The sequence below is a fragment of the Heteronotia binoei genome, chromosome 7 (assembly GCF_032191835.1).
Source record: "Heteronotia binoei isolate CCM8104 ecotype False Entrance Well chromosome 7, APGP_CSIRO_Hbin_v1, whole genome shotgun sequence".
In the NCBI taxonomy this organism is placed as follows: domain Eukaryota; kingdom Metazoa; phylum Chordata; class Lepidosauria; order Squamata; family Gekkonidae; genus Heteronotia; species Heteronotia binoei.
The window spans coordinates 67,083,107-67,099,023 of NC_083229.1; the positions used below are offsets into that span (position 1 = coordinate 67,083,107).

At 50.8% G+C, this 15,917-nt stretch overlaps 1 protein-coding gene across 2 annotated transcripts in view; it reads left to right on the plus strand.

Moving 5' to 3' along the window:
• The first annotated feature begins 1,959 nt into the window (after nucleotides 1-1,959).
• Nucleotides 1,960-15,917, plus strand: part of TCEA1 (transcription elongation factor A1) — a 59,756-nt gene continuing 45,798 nt past the window's right edge. Inside the window, exons 1-2 of one of the 2 annotated variants that reach the window (XM_060243798.1) lie at nucleotides 2,937-3,060; nucleotides 7,032-7,110. In XM_060243798.1, the coding sequence (XP_060099781.1) occupies nucleotides 7,060-7,110 (51 nt within the window). In that variant the 5' untranslated portion in view covers nucleotides 2,937-3,060; nucleotides 7,032-7,059. Of the gene's footprint in view, nucleotides 3,061-7,031; nucleotides 7,111-15,917 lie in introns of both variants that reach the window. The other variant, XM_060243797.1, reaches the window with a different exon arrangement.

Here is a 15,917-nt window from a genome sequence, read left to right on the forward strand (position 1 = left end):
TGTCCTCCCCTTCTGTAGTACATATATTTCTCATGGGACTCTCCATTCTATGTCTTCTGAGTGCTGACATTATCTTAAAGCAGAGCAAGCGTCCAATAGCACCTTAAAAACTAACAAAATTTGTGGCAGAGCTTTCACAAGTTGCTAACTATCTGAAGAAGTGAGCAGTGACTCACAAGCTCATATCCTGCCACAAATTTTGTTAACTTTAAGGTGCTACTGGACTCTGCTCATTTCTACCGCTATAGACTAACATAGCTACCCATCTTGATCTATCTTAAAGGGTACTGTACTTCTGTCTTGATTCTCCACCAAAGCTACACATGCCTCCCTCACTGGTATCTGCCGTGTGCTGGCAAAGTGTATGGCATGCTTCATGGAAGCATTTGTTCTGTAATGGCTTCAGAATAATATAGTGATGACCACATCAGCCATACTTTAAAAGAAAGTTAAAAGAAAATGCCTGTGTTGTCTGTACCATGACTAAATATTAGGCTATAAGGGACAAAACTTAAAAGGCCCTGAGCCAAGTTCTACTCAATCTCTTCCCTTGAAGGTGCCCCTATCCTTCATTATCTCCAGTGGAGGGAAGGCATTTAAAAGGTGTGTAGTCCCTTTAAATGTGATGGCCAGAACTCCCTCGATTAGAAGAGGATTTGTGCAGAAGGTAGCAACTTCCTTGCTGATAACTAAGTAGGCAAAATGGGAAGCTCTTAATAGAAAAATACCAACATCACACAACACCTGTATTTTGGCAATCAATTGCAAACAGCACTTCCCTATTACCTTGCATAGATGCAGAATGGAGTGCCTAGATCAGGATGAAACTACATTGGAAAATAAAGTGAAAACAAAGTTTATACTGAAAGTCTCTGACTGAATTAGGACCACCTCCTTGGAGTGGCTAGGTTAATTACTTTTCCTTAGGTTGAAATAGGATTCTGACAATCATTTAGTGTGCTCTGGGAGCTATATGACTGCATGTGGCAGCATATCTACAGGTTACCTCTACTTGCCAGTGCATCCTTCCCATGTAGGGTTGCCAATCCCCAGGTGGGGGCGGGGGATCCCCTGGTTTGAAGGCCCTCTCCCCCACTTCAGGGTCATCAGAAAGTGTGTGTGTGGGGGGAGGAAAATGATTGCTGGGTATTCCATTCTCTATGGAGATCGATTCCCATAGGTTATAGCAGAAAATTGATCTGTGGGTATCTGGCTCTTTTGGAACTGTTTTTTGAGGTAGAGGCACCAAATTTCAGCATAGCATCCAATGACTCCTCGAGGAGGTCCAATTTTATGAACCCCAAAAGAAGGTGCCCCTATCCTTCATTATCTCCAATGGAGGGACGGCGTTTAAAAGGTGTGCGGTCCCTTTAAATGTGATGACCAGAACTCCCTTTGGAGTTCAATTATGCTTGTCACACCCATGCTCCTGGCTCCATCCCCAAAGTTCCCAGATATTTCTTGAATTGGACTTGGCAACCCTTTTCCTATGCCTTGCGTAAAAGCTCTCTTGCTGCCCATGCTCACATCTGTTTCCTTGATGATGCCAGGCGATGTATGCAATTGTGATCAGTCATAGAGGAGCACTTGCAAGTGAGCAGGCAGGGGAAGGACATGGGGGGGGGCGGCTGACAGTGGTGAGCCCTGCCAGAAGCCCCAGGCCCTGGCAGCTGCCCCACCTGAGGGTATGCTGCCAGCCCAGCAGATAGTATGGTGAAAGACCTGTGCTTGGGACACCCAACAGCTACTGACAAATCAGACTAGAGAATATGGACCTTGATAGATCAGTGATCTGACTTAAGAACATAAGAGAAGACATGTTGGATCAGGCCAATGGCCCATCCAGTCCAACACTGTGTCACACAGTGGCCAACCCCCCCCCCCCCAAATTAACAGTTTCATGTGTATTCTTAACTTTATAGCAGTACTCTAAATAGCATTCTCAATATTAAGGAAAATTTCAGCAGTAGTTTAATATGCAGGGACTCCATGATGACAGTGCTGACCTGCATGGCCCAAGCTAGCCCCAACTCGTCAGACATCAGAAGTGAAGTAGGGTCAGCATTGTACTTGGACAGAAGGCCAAGTAAGTCCTGGGCACCCGTAGAGGCAGGCAATGGCAAACGCATCTTTGGATGTCTATTGCCTTGCAAACACTTCAAGGTAGGGTTGTCAGAGCCCCCTCTCCCCCCCTCCCAGCAAGAGATGGAAGGAACCTAGAGATTTGAGGGTGGAACCTGGGGAGAACAGGGACCTCAATGGGGCACAATGCCACTGCCATAGCGTCCGCACTCCAAAGTGTCCATTTTCTCCAGCTCTTAGTATTCTGGAGATGAGATGCAATTCCAGGAGATACCCAAGTGAGGTCCCACCTGGAGGCTGGTATCCTTGCTATAGAGTCGCCACTCCAGAAGCGACTTGAGGCACTTTCTTCCATCACCAACTCATAACGGCGAACACGCGCAGCTGAAAACAAGGATAAGTGACGTGTACTATTTCATCCATCAACTCCACGCCGAGTCTTGGCCATTCCCAGTGAGCCTGTGCTCCGAAAGCATTCAGCTGGAGCACTCTCTCATTTGGTGGCCAGCTATGCCCCGCCTAAGGGCGAATTTGGGAGGCAACGCTCAGTTCGTTTCAATCATTCCCCAAAGATCTCCATTTCCGCTGGGCGGGCGCATCTGGTAATACCGAAGCTCCACCTTCCTTTTCACGGCTGGTGAATCGATGTTTTCGGCTGGCCGAAGCAGGCCTTGCTCCTTTCTCCCGAGGCTTGATGAGCACGGCCTGGCGGCGCTGTTGCCGCGCTGTCGCTTCGAGGTCAGGCCGGTGGGAGCGTGTGTGTTGTTCAGCGGCCTGGCGGCCGTGTTGACGTCTTCTGTCTCCTCTTGACTCCCAAAGCTTCCGCGGTTTCTGTTGGCGGAGGCAGGTGATACCGGCAAGAGGCTTGTTTTTGCTCGCTGCGCCGCTGAGGTCGGTGCCTCAGTCGCCATGAGCACCGAAGAGGAGATCATTCGCATCGCTAAGAAAATGGACAAGATGGTGCAAAAGAAGAACGCGGTGAGAGGCGCTTGGAGGGGAGGGGGAAGAGAGAAGAGGCAGAGGTCCCTCGCGCGCTTGGCTTGAACTGCTAGCCGGCCAATGAGCGGTGCCGCGAGCTCAGCTGGGCGCCCGCCTTTTTCTTGAAGGGGAGCAGCGAGGGGCACTGTATTCGCGCGCGGCGCTTCTTTTGTGAGGCTCTGTCAACCGCGAGAATGTGCCGCGAGCGGGGAGGGGGTGGGAGGGGGGAGACCCCCGACGTAGCTGTGGGCCCCAGTGCCTATGTTGTATCGTGTAATGAATGGGCCGAGAACCTGACGTCATTCACAAGTCAACAGGCCGAGTCTATTTCACTTTCCGCGATATTTATCTGGGGAACAGCCAAGTTTCTGAACGTATCAATCAGGATTTAAAGAGTCTCATGGATTTCAGTAGAGTCGGGGATTCGACTGTGTGTAATCACGTTCAGCGTTTCTAAGAAGTGCCCCTGTTTCTCCCCCTCCGCTAATGGCTATAGAAGTGTGCTTGTACATGAAAACTCACACTTTGAATAAAACGTTGTTGGTCTTAAAAGTGCCATTGGACTCTAACGCTGGGCTATAGCAAGTGTAATCGAAAATATTTGGCTTGCAAAATGTTACTGTCTCCCCTCCTCATCTCCTTTTGCATTCATCCTGTAGGTTCTTTAGCCGCAAACATTGTTTTCAGGAAATGCTTACACATAGAACGGAGAAGGAGGAAAATATTGTTCTCATCAGTTGTATAGGTGTGAGTGTATTTATTAAAGTATTTATACTCTGCTGTTCTCTAATAGTTTACAATTGAAGACTAAAAATGTACAAAACACAATACCAGCCTCCATATCTTAAACCTCATTAAAAGCTTTTGCAAATAGAATGACCCTACAGCACTTCCTAAAAATTTCTGATGTAGATTCATGGGGGGGTTTGTTTGTTTGTTTGCTTTTTGCAATTTAGGGAATAGTCACTGGAGTGTATATTTTAACTCAGTTGCTTTGGGAAGCTCAAGGTTCATTTATCAGTTGCTAGTTTTACAAGATTATACTATATTGCCAATGAGCGTGAGAGATCACATTTCTGGCTTCTCTAGGAGAAAGATGTTTCCCATCTGTACACCTCTGCTGATAAGGTAGTAGTATCAAGATGTAGTGACAGGTCAGGCAAAACAAAATACAAAACTGCCTAGGGTAAGGAGCCACCACCATTCCCTCTGTCTAACTCTCAGCTGAGAAACCAAGGAACCAAGTCTCTGACCCTACATGGTACTAATCAAGAAATCACCCTGCACAGTAGGATACCTGCAAGCTGAGTTCCAAATTACTTTGGTAGCTGAAGCCAAGGTACTGGGTTGAGATTGAAACTCAACACCCAGATAACACCACCATTTATTAAATAAATGTGCAAAAAAGCAAGGAAGAAACTAATAAAATCTAAATAGCTAACCTAAAATATTTAGACAGGCTTTTTGGTCCTCTGATCCAGATGTGCTTAACCACCCTGAAACACAGACTCCAGGTAATGTTTCAGTTTCACACAGAGTCCATGTAAAGTCCAGAACCAATCCAGACAAAAGACAACCCAGAGGATAGGTGTCCAGGAGGGTATGACCACAAGATACAAACTAGAATGAATGATTTTCCTTTTTGCCAAGCTGCCAGCAGCTGGCCAGATTCTGGCTGACCAGTCAGGTGTGTTTCCAAGACACATGATCATGTCCTTCTGCAGTTAGTATGTGCTCAGGGTCAAGTTACAACTCCCACCCTGGGGGGCTCCTTGTGCTAATGAGATGAATTGCAAGGGCAAAACTCTGTCCTGGTCCCTGGCCTTGTATCTCCTGGGTCTCATGATCTCATTCGCACTTGTGTCTGACTTACCATTTCATTCCTTATCACTCTTGAAACTGCTAGTCTTTAAAGAAAGAAGCCTCCTAGGGTTTTACTGCACTTAAAAGGCGGAACCAGAGTTTTGAAAAGTCAAGAAATGACTAGAGAAAGGCCAGAATCTTGACAAATAGGAAAGGAAAGGTCCCCTGTGCAAGCACCAGTCGTTTCTGACTCTGGGGTGACGTTGCTTTCACAATGGGGTGGTTTGCCATTGCGTTCCCCGTCTTTTACACTTTCCCCCCAGCAAGCTGGGTACTCATTTTACCGACCTCGGAAGGATGGAAGGCTGAGTCAACCTTGGGCTGGCTACCTGAATCCAACTTCCGCCAGAATCGAACTCAGGTCGTGAGCAGAGAGTTCAGACCACAGTACTGCAGTACTGCTACTTTACCACTCTGCGCCACGGGGCCACTCTTGACAAGTAGTGTGGACCCTTATCAAATGGTAGTTAAAATGATTCAGCGTAAAATTAGTGCCTTCTTGGAAGGTTCCATGTCAGTAAGAAATGATCTGTTGGTGTAACTGGCATGTTTAGCTGTTGGGCTGTATCCTGCAGGTGTGATTTTTGCTAGCTTTCCCCTCATGCTGCTCCTGGGAGTCCCTTGTCCCCCAAGGGCAGAATTTGGGGAGGCATGTGGGACTGCAGCAGAAGGTGAGGAGGTTGCACTCTGCTGATGGAAATCCTTCTGTCAGTGGAAATCTTCAGTGGTATTTAAGCCTGTGTGTTTTTCAGAGTTATATGTCCTTTTGATGCATGCCTGTTGATTTACTAGATTAATTGAAGAGTGTTTGAGAGATTATCTGATCTGTCTTCTGAAAATGATGACCAAGGTCTGAGTGGTTTTATGCTCCATGATGTACTCAAAAGTAATGAGTTGGATCAAAGCTGCTGCTCTTCCAGTATATGCACTTAAGTTGGAGGAACGGCAATTCAGGTGGAACCAACTGATGCTTTATGAGTATTGCTTGACTCACAGGAGGAGATACCACTAAAAGAATCCTTCTTGCACTGGAATATATCTATAGTCTTCTTCATAAGATGAATTAATGCAGGGGTCCCCAACCCCCAGGCCGGGGACCGGTACCAGGCCATGGCCTGTTTGAAATCAGCCATGCAGCCTCACCCCCCCCCCCAGCGGCACCTCCTCTTCCCCCCGTTTTCACCATTTTAAGGCCGGGGAAGGGAAAGCCCCTTCCTTGGCCTTAAAATGGTGAAAATGAAGGGGGGGGGAAGGCGGTGAGGCTGTGCAGACAGCAGCGGCGAGGCTGCGCGGATGGCAGTGGCAAAAGGAGGAAAACTGGAGGGGAAGATGGCGGGGCTGTGTGGATGGCAAAGGAAGGAGAAAATGGGGGGGAGGAGGCAGCGAGGCTGTGCTGGAGGGAGGGAGGAGGCGGCCACGAGGCTGCACAGGGAGCAAAGGAGGGAGGAGGAAATGCCGTGGGGGGGGGAGGCTGAATTGGATGTTCCCACCCTGCCGGTCCTGAGGCCGTGGTCAGCAGGCCGACCCTGGGGTCAGTCCCCAGGGCCAAAAAGATTGGGGACCACTGAATTAATGACTGAGACCACTGTAGAAACTTCCTTTCAGATACTTGGCAGCTTTATTTGACTTTATTATTTATATAACCTGGTTTATATACATATAATTTGACTATTTGTGTGTTAAACATATGAACAGTTACATCTTCTGAAACACACTTGCTGCTTGGTAAGGTTTTAACTGCTGTTCTTGAATTTGTAAAGTAGCTTTGCTGAAAGTAAATACTTTTAATTGCACAATATACTGATGTAATAGCAATGGAAGTGTGCTGAAACATGTTAGGACTTATGTGACAAACTAAACATTTTAGGCTGGATACAGTTTCATTTTGCATCCTATCTTTCTACTCATACTGGTGCTGTTCTACACATGGGAATTTTCTGCTGGTTTATGCCCAGTGTATATGCAACTGTTATTGCTCAGCAGAACTTAAATTCAAGTGAACTATATATTATTGCAGTGAGCCTGTAAATACTTTGTTTACAAGTACTTGTAACGTTTGGTCTGTAGTATAAACAGTATAACAAATTACCTTATTGTGTGATGAATAGGTTCAAGTTGACAGAGGTAATATTGCACATGTGGATTTTCAAAAATCAAGAGCAGTTGAGTAAGATTAGAGAAGAAAAGGTAAGCAGTAGTTTTTCCTCTTACTAGATACAAATTTCAGCTTTAATAAATGGAAGAGAGTATCGACAAGCATTTTTCTTTCTGCATTGGTATGGATTGCAAGCATGCTATCAGACCATGGCCTCAAGTCTGTAAGTATAGAGCATTCTCCTAAAGAAATTCTGAGCTAGCTACCTCTTGTTGGTTTTAAGAGGCAATTCCTATACTTTTCTTAGATATAGGCAGCATAATGAAGTTTAATACAGCCTAGTTTGTTGCATTGGCTGTTTTTCATAAGTAAACTGGGCCAAAATTAGATGCTACTTTGGTAAAATGTTTATCCTTTTAAAAATATTTTTGTAGTAGCTGAGTCTTAATCATGTTTACATAGAAATAAGATCCACAGAATTCAGTGAACCATGGTTTCTGAGGAATATGTTTTCTTTTTTCTCAAACTGAGAAAAAGTTTGGCTCTCCTGCTACCTGTATTTTGAATGTCTATTTAGGATTAAAGCCTGAGTGAGCTTAACAGACATTTTTTCAAGTATACATAGAATTGTAATATGGTTTATTTCTAGAAAATTAAACATACCAACGTGTTCACCTAGTTTGAACATATGAAGCCCCCTTAGACTTCAGCAGCCTCTCTTACTCTCAGGTAGAGGAAGATGTTTTATATTATGCACCTTCATTTTATTTCTTTTGGGCATCACACAAATCAGTGTTTATAGTTTTCCATTCATTTTATATAGCAGGTAATGTAAAACACAGTAGTTTGATTTAGGTTTTTAACAGTGCAGTTCTAGGAAGAGTCATACTGTTTTTTTTAAGAAGCATTTATTTTAAATGCAAACAATAAAAAAACATACAACCACACCATAAAACATAATAACCCAGATAACCATCAATACTCTGTTACAAAACCTACATTCACAGTTAACAACCACCTAGCATTAGTTGCATCAAGGGGATTATATCCTTATCACTCAAGAAATCTAAAACTGGTTTCTATATATCATCATATTCTGGTAAGGGAACTACCACACGAGAGTCCCCAAAAGAAGGATTATGCATAATCCTGCCCTTCAAAAATTGTTCCCAAAGTTTCAGATATCATTGTCTAAGAAAAGAATTTGTGGGGGACTTCTAATTCTTGGCAACACCAGGCGAGCAGAAACAACCATTGTTGAGACAAGAGATTTGATATTTTTATCTATCAGTGAATCAGCCCCAAAATCCAATAACAAAAATTCCGGGATCTTCTTCGTGGTCTCTGTGCTTCACACTCATGGGATGAAGCGTCAGCACCGATCCCTGATTGGTAATTCCAAAGTCTGGGATTTTTCGTTGCCTGACCTCAGTAGGCATGCGCGACAGCCCCAGTGTGCATGCCCACCCGGTGGGCGCAAATATCCCACCAGTTCCTTCTTTACTGCCGCATCGGATAGACTTGTTTTCGTCACTCCAGTCGGTAGTTATTACTTTTTTCCTTCTTCTCATTCCTTCGTTTTTTCTCCTTGTTCTTGTTATATATTTTTTAAAAAATAATAAAAAATTACAGACTATTAGTTAGTTGTTTCACCCCTTCGGGGTTCCCCCCCCGCCCTTCTCCCGCCATCCCTGTCTATGGAAAAGTGTTGGGGTTTCTTTAAGAGGTGCCTTAAGTGGGAGCAAGATCCCTCCTCCGGACAGACATTCTCTTTCCCTGCTGTGCCTTGGGGAAGGTCATCGGGTGGAATCCTGCCATCACTGCTCAAAATTTTCCAAACAGACCAGGAAAAACTGAGCGGCGAGACTTTCGGCGGCGCTGGTGAAATTGGCTCTTGCACCGCAGATGTCGACATCGGTGTTGACAAGCACTTCGATGGCTGCCCCGGCATTGATATTGGTTCTGGCCTCGTTGTCAAGCCAACCGACCCAATCATTCCAGGGAGTTGACCGCCCCCACAAGCGTGTGGGCTCGACATCCCATTTGGAACCATTGACCCCGGCCAAGAAGGCCAAAGGGGCTGGGACGCACGTTCTGCTGAGCCCAGGAAGCACAAGGAGAAAAAGAGGCACCAAGATAGACCCCTTCTCCACCACTGAAGGACCTGGCGATCATTTCGGGGGAGCCTCCAAAGAAAATCCTCAACTTCTCCGATTCAACTGAAGAACCTCTCGGGTCCAACGGATGTTCCACAGACCTTCCTCTCCGGCTCCAACCAGGAGGTCGACCTGATAGAACGGTTGGCAGACTCGAAGGAGGGCGGCGATCCTAGCTCGGCATTGGACTTAGAGATTTCGCAGCCGAGGGACCGCTCGACACTGAAGATGCCCTTGATCCAGCCCGAGAGATTCGGGGAGCCTTCGGACCCTTTAAGACGTCCTCATTCTCTGCCCAACTGGGACCCACGTCTGTGGGCTTACTCATTTGGTGGCTACCCTTACCATTCTCCATACCCGTGGTACCCTCCTCAGAACCCTGATTGGGATCAGCACTCGGAGGCTTCGCACCACTCTAGAGTCTCCGCACATTCTCCATCAGGTCGCCGAGAGGCATCAATGCCGACTCTGACCCCGAGGTTGGTTAGGAAGCCGGCACGCTCCAGCGGTCCTGACGTCGAGAAAACTTCCTCGACTAGGATTGCCATTGACGCCCCAGGTCTACCATCAGCTGAGAGCGTATCGTCTTCGCCATTGACCTCCAGTGACGATGGGGAAGAGCAATCTGGCCATCAGGAAGGATCGTCCCCAGAATCTAGAATAGCCGAGGACCTTCCAATCTCTCCTTCGGAGGATTTTGAAGTCCTATGGGGAACTCATTAAAAGGATGGAGAATTCCTTGTCTTTGCCTGTGGTCCAGCCTCAACTGGTCATTGACGATACAGTCTTTGTGTCACGAGCTGGGGCTGAGTCAGGCAAAGTCCAGGGGCGGTCCAAGGTCGGCAACTCGTGAGCAAGGAGGGTCCAAGGCGCCAAAACAGAATCGTAATCCAGGTATCACAGGTCAGAGGTTCAGAAGCCGAAGTCAGGGGGTCCAGAGGTCCAAGCCAAAGTCAGGAATCCAAAAGCCAAAGTCAAGAGCCGGAGTGGATGCTAGGATGTCAGGTATGTGACTAGTTGCTTCCACAAAGCCTCCTCCCAAAGCCCACAGCTATATAGCCCTCTGCTGCCTGTTGCTCATTTGGGCTAATTGCTGTCTCAGAGCAGCAGCCAGGATCCTGCCGAAACTTAAGCATCCTCACACTTAGAAGGGCCAGAATCCTTTCACCACTCAGGGCTCAGGGAGCGTCTTGCTTGTGAGCGTGCCGCCCTCCTCCGATCCCTGAGGTCCTGACGGAGGCGGTCACGCACACGAGCCACCCGAGAGGGCGAGGCAGGGGGGCTTGGATCTTCTTCAGCAGGAGGCAGGGGCACTGGTGCAGGTGGCAGAGGCACAGTTGCTTCTGCAGGCTCTGCAGGCTCGGTTTCTTCTGCAGGGTCCCCAGCACCCATGACACTATCCCCCCCCCCAGGGCCCCCCTCCGTCGAGGGGCCTGGGAGGTCGGGGTGGTCGCTGTGGAATTGTTGCACCAAGTCCAGGGCATGAAGATTGTCCACAGGTTCCCAGGACCGGTCTTCCGGGCCGTATCCCTCCCAGTCCACAAGGTACTGGAGGCCTCCACGATGGTACCGGGAGTCCAGAATCTGGCGCACCTCATATTCTTCCTCGTCATCCACCAACACCGGTGGTGGCGGCGGTGGGGAAGGAGGCCGAGCTGGGTCAGGGGGTGCAGCTGGAACAAGGAGGGAGCGATGGAACACAGGGTGAATGCGGAGGTGGGGTGGCAACTGGAGCCTGAAGGCGACGGGGTTTATTTGTTCTACGACGGGGTACGGTCCAATGAACCGTGCATCAAGCTTGTGAGACCGACCAGGCCGGCGCAGGTAGCGAGTTGAGAGCCACACCTGATCCCCCGGCTGCACTGGAGGACCTTCTTGCCTCTTTCGGTCCGCAGCCCGTTTATATGCCTCCTTGGCCTGCTGTAGCTGCTCTCGGAGCAAGTCTTGGCTGGCGCGGAGTTCTTGCAGGTAGGCATCGACGGCGGGGACATTCGTGGGTGGTAGGATTGCCGGGAAGAACCGAGGGTGGTACCCGTAGGTTGCAGCAAACGGGGTCATTTGGGTGGATGAATGGACCGCGTTGTTGTATGCAAACTCCGCTAGGGGCAATAGAGTGGTCCAGTCATCCTGCTGGTAACAGGTGTAACAGCGGAGATATTGCTCTAGCGTGGCATTGGTGCGCTCTGTCTGGCCATCTGTCTGTGGGTGGTAGGCTGAGGACAGGTGCACTCGAGTACCCAGGCTGGAATGGAGGGCTTGCCAGAACCGAGAGGAGAACTGAGGGCCCCGATCGGAGATCAGATGGGCTGGGAGTCCGTGCAGACGAAAGATGTGTTGCAGGTAAAGCTGGGCCGTCTCCTGAGCTGTGGGAAGTTTCGGGCACGGAACAAAGTGGGCCATCTTGGTAAATAGGTCGACGACCACCCAGATACAAGTCTGACCCTTGGAACGCGGAAGTTCCGTGATGAAGTCCATCGAGATGGTCTCCCAGGGTCCTGAAGATGTGGGCAAGGGCTGCAGCAACCCTGAGGGTTTGGCTGGGATGTCTTTGGCCCGTCGGCAGACGTCACAGGAGCTGACATAACGGGCAACATCAGCGCGAACTCGTGGCCACCAGAATTCCCTTGTCAGCAAGTGGGTGGTCTTATGCTGTCCAAAGTGCCCGGCGGGTAACGAGTCGTGGGTCAGGCATAGCACTTCTGCCCGCAAGGGCCCGGGCGGCACATAGAGGCGTTCGCGGTGTAGCAAGAGGCCGCCTCGAGTCGTGAACTCGCCTGTTGGGTCATCTTGGAGAGCCTGGAGGTGTTGCTGGACCCAGGGATCATTGGCCTGGCTAGCCCGAATGTCCTCCACGAGTGCTGGTGAAGTGGAGGTGGCTGCAAATACTGAGGGCGGCAGGATTGGAGCAGCGGGCGTGGTCTCAGTTGAGGCAGGGGCGTATTCCGGTTTCCGGGAGAGCGCGTCTGCTTTCCGGTTCTGGGTATGGGGGATGTAGGAGATCCGGAAATCGAAGCGAGAGAAGAATAGGGACCACCGGATCTGGCGCTGGTTGAGACGGCGGGTGGTCTGGAGGTGTTCCAAGTTCCGGTGATCGGTGAGCACTTGAACAGGGTGGCGAGCCCCTTCGAGGTAATGTCGCCAAACCTCAAACGCCGCCTTGATCGCGAGCAACTCCCTCTCCCAGATGGTATAGTTCCTCTCTGCAGCAGTGAGCTGGCGCGAGTAATAGGCGCAGGGCTGGAGTGGCTGGGACGGCTCCTCGCGCTGGGACAGCACTGCTCCCAGGGCCACGTTGGAGGCATCAGCTTCCACCGTAAAGGGAAGCTGGGAGTCAGGGTATCTCAGGAGTGGCCCGGTGGCAAAGCGAGTCTTCAGGGTGGAGAAGGCGTTATCGGCCTCTGGGGACCAGCGGAAGGGTTCTTTGGGGCGGAGTAGTTGAGTCAGGGGTGTGGTCAGGGATGCGTAGGCCGGTATGAACTGCCGATAGTAGTTGGCAAAACCAAGGAACCGCTGCAGGTCTTTGCGATTCTGAGGAGCCTGCCAGGTCAGGACCGCTTCTACTTTTTTCGGGTCCATGAGGATCCCCTGTGGTGACACAATGTGCCCAAGGAACTCGACGGAGCGCAGGTCGAAGTCGCACTTCTCCAGCTTGGCGTAGAGGCCATGGGCTCGTAGGCGCTGCAGGACCTGGCGGACGTGCTCGGCATGCTGGGCAGGATTGCGGGAGTAAATTAAGATGTCATCCAGGTATATGATCGCGAAGCGGTCGAGCAGGTCCCGGAATATGTCATTCATGAACCTCTGGAAGACAGCGGGGGCATTGGTCAATCCGAAGGGCATCACCAGGTGCTCGTACTGCCCGTATCGGGTCCCAAACGCGGTCTTCCACTCGTCTCCGGGCCGTATGCGCACCAAATTGTACGCTCCACGGAGGTCCAGCTTGGTGTAAATTTGGGCCCCCTTTAAGCGATCCAAGAGTTCAGGGATCAGTGGTAGAGGGTACCGGTCGCGGATGGTGATCTTGTTCAGGGCCCGGTAGTCATTGCACAGCCGGAGCTCCCCACTTTTCTTCTTCACGAAGAGGACTGGAGCAGACAGGGGAGAGGTTGAGGGTCGGATGAATCCGCGTTTCAGGTTCTTGTCCAGGTAGTCTCGCAGAGCTGCCAACTCAGGCTCCGACATCGGGTACAGACGCCCCACCGGGAGTGGTGCCCCAGGTACCAAATCGATGGCACAGTCATAGGGTCGGTGAGGGGGAAGCTGATCTGCTCCTGTCTCCTCAAAGACATCGGCGAAGTCCGCATACTTCTGAGGGAGCTGAGGACCACCACTCGGGATGCCGGCTGCGAGAGTGGTGGGAGGAGTCAGATGGGGGCATGGGTCTCGGAAACGTAGTTCCTGCTGGGCCCAGTCCACGATGGGGTTGTGCAGCTTCAGCCAGGAAAGGCCCAGAATCAGCGGGAAGCGAGGCATGCGGGCAACATTAAACTGCAGCTGTTCTTGGTGCTGCTGGACGTGGAAGGTGATGGGGCAGGTCTCCTGGGTGATGGGGCCAGAACGGAGGAGGCGCCCGTCGATAGCCTCCACCAGCGTTGGAATCTCTTTTGTCTGCACTGGTATCTGGTGCTGCTTTACAAAGGTGGCATCTACAAAACAGTGGGCCGCTCCCGAGTCCAGCATGGCATATACGAACAGCCAGCGTTCATCAGGCAGACGGAGTTTGACTGGTAGCAGGAACGGGCCCGGGGTATCAGTCTGCTGTTCGGAGGACCCAGCTAGTCGCCCCAGGCTGGAGGGCCCACTTACGCCTGGGGCTGCTCTTTTGGCGGCGGTGGCAACGAGGGTCCGGGTATCCGACGCTTAGCAGGGCAGCCAGAGGCATAGTGGCCTGCCGTACCGCAGTAAAGGCACAGATTCTGCGTGCGGCGTCTGGCCTTTTCTTCTGGAGTCAGGCGGGGTCGAGCAGCTCCAAGCTGCATAGGCTCCTCCTCGGCTCTGGTACTAACTGGGGATGGGTGAGGAGCCAAGTGGCACGGCGCAGGGAGCTGGCGCCCTCTGGTCTTGGCTTGGCGGCGACTTTCCAGGCGGCCATCAATGCGGAGGCAGAGGGTGATAAGTCCTTGGAGCGTGGGTGGCGACTCCACCCTGGCCAGTTCATCCAGGACTTCCTCTGCCAGTCCCTCGGTAAACTGGTCCATCTGGGCAGCCTCATTCCATGCCAAGTCTTGGGCCAGGAGCTTGAATTCGGTGGCATACTGAGCCACTGAGGATTTGCCTTGTTTCAGCGCCCTGATCTTCCGGTTGGCTGTGGCTGCTTGGACTGGGTTTGAGAAGGCAGCAGACAGGTGGGCCTCAAACCCCTGGTAATCAGTCAGTAGGGGAGAGGACCCAACCAGTAGGGGTGTGGCCCACTTGGCCGCCTGCCCCTTTAACAGACTAATGATAAAACACACCTTCGTCTTGTCATTGGGGAAGTCCCGTGCTCTTAGTTCACAGTACAGCTGACACTGTGCCAGGAAAGCAGGAAATTCTTCCACAGCACCCCCAAATCTGTCAGGTGGGGGAACTGGGCACTTGGCTGGAGCACTGGCCACCGGTTGTTGCTGCAAGTGTACTACTGCCTGTGTCAGCTGCTGTACCTGGGCTTGGAGCGCAGCCAGTAGTCCTGTGGTTCCACTTGCTTCAGCATCCATCCTGTGGAATGGGTGTTGGTTGTGGGTGGAAGCAATCTGTCACGAGCTGGGGCTGAGTCAGGCAAAGTCCAGGGGCGGTCCAAGGTTGGCAACTCGTGAGCAAGGAGGGTCCAAGGCGCCAAAACAGAATCGTAATCCAGGTATCACAGGTCAGAGGTTCAGAAGCCGAAGTCAGGGGGTCCAGAGGTCCAAGCCAAAGTCAGGAATCCAAAAGCCAAAGTCAAGAGCCGGAGTGGATGCTAGGATGTCAGGTATGTGACTAGTTGCTTCCACAAAGCCTCCTCCCAAAGCCCACAGCTATATAGCCCTCTGCTGCCTGTTGCTCATTTGGGCTAATTGCTGTCTCAGAGCAGCAGCCAGGATCCTGCCGAAACTTAAGCATCCTCACACTTAGAAGGGCCAGAATCCTTTCACCACTCAGGGCTCAGGGAGCGTCTTGCTTGTGAGCGTGCCGCCCTCCTCCGATCCCTGAGGTCCTGACGGAGGCGGTCACGCACACGAGCCACCCGAGAGGGCGAGGCAGGGGGGCTTGGATCTTCTTCAGCAGGAGGCAGGGGCACTGGTGCAGGTGGCAGAGGCACAGTTGCTTCTGCAGGCTCTGCAGGCTCGGTTTCTTCTGCAGGGTCCCCAGCACCCATGACACTTTGACATTATGCAGAAGGACACTTCAACAGCGGTAGCCCTTCCAAGGTCATCTTGCAAGCCATCAAAGATCCTTGGTCCAAGCCTGCCTCAACCCCTATCTCATCCAAGTGCATGGATCACATGTATAGGATCCAGGAGCAGGGCGCAGAGTTCCTCTTCAACCATCCACGCCCCAACTCTGTAATAGTTTTGTCCTCCTCCAAGGCTAAGAAGACCCATGCCTTACCTCCAGATAAAGAGGGGAAGAGGATTGATATGTTTGGCAGGTGCTTTAATTCTGCAGGCACTCTAGGGATCAAACATTCTAATTATTCTGCATGCATGGCGAGGTACCAGTATTCCCTATGGGAGCAGCTTTCACCGCTCCTGGCTTCTCTGCCTGAGGATAAGCGCACTTTGGCCAAG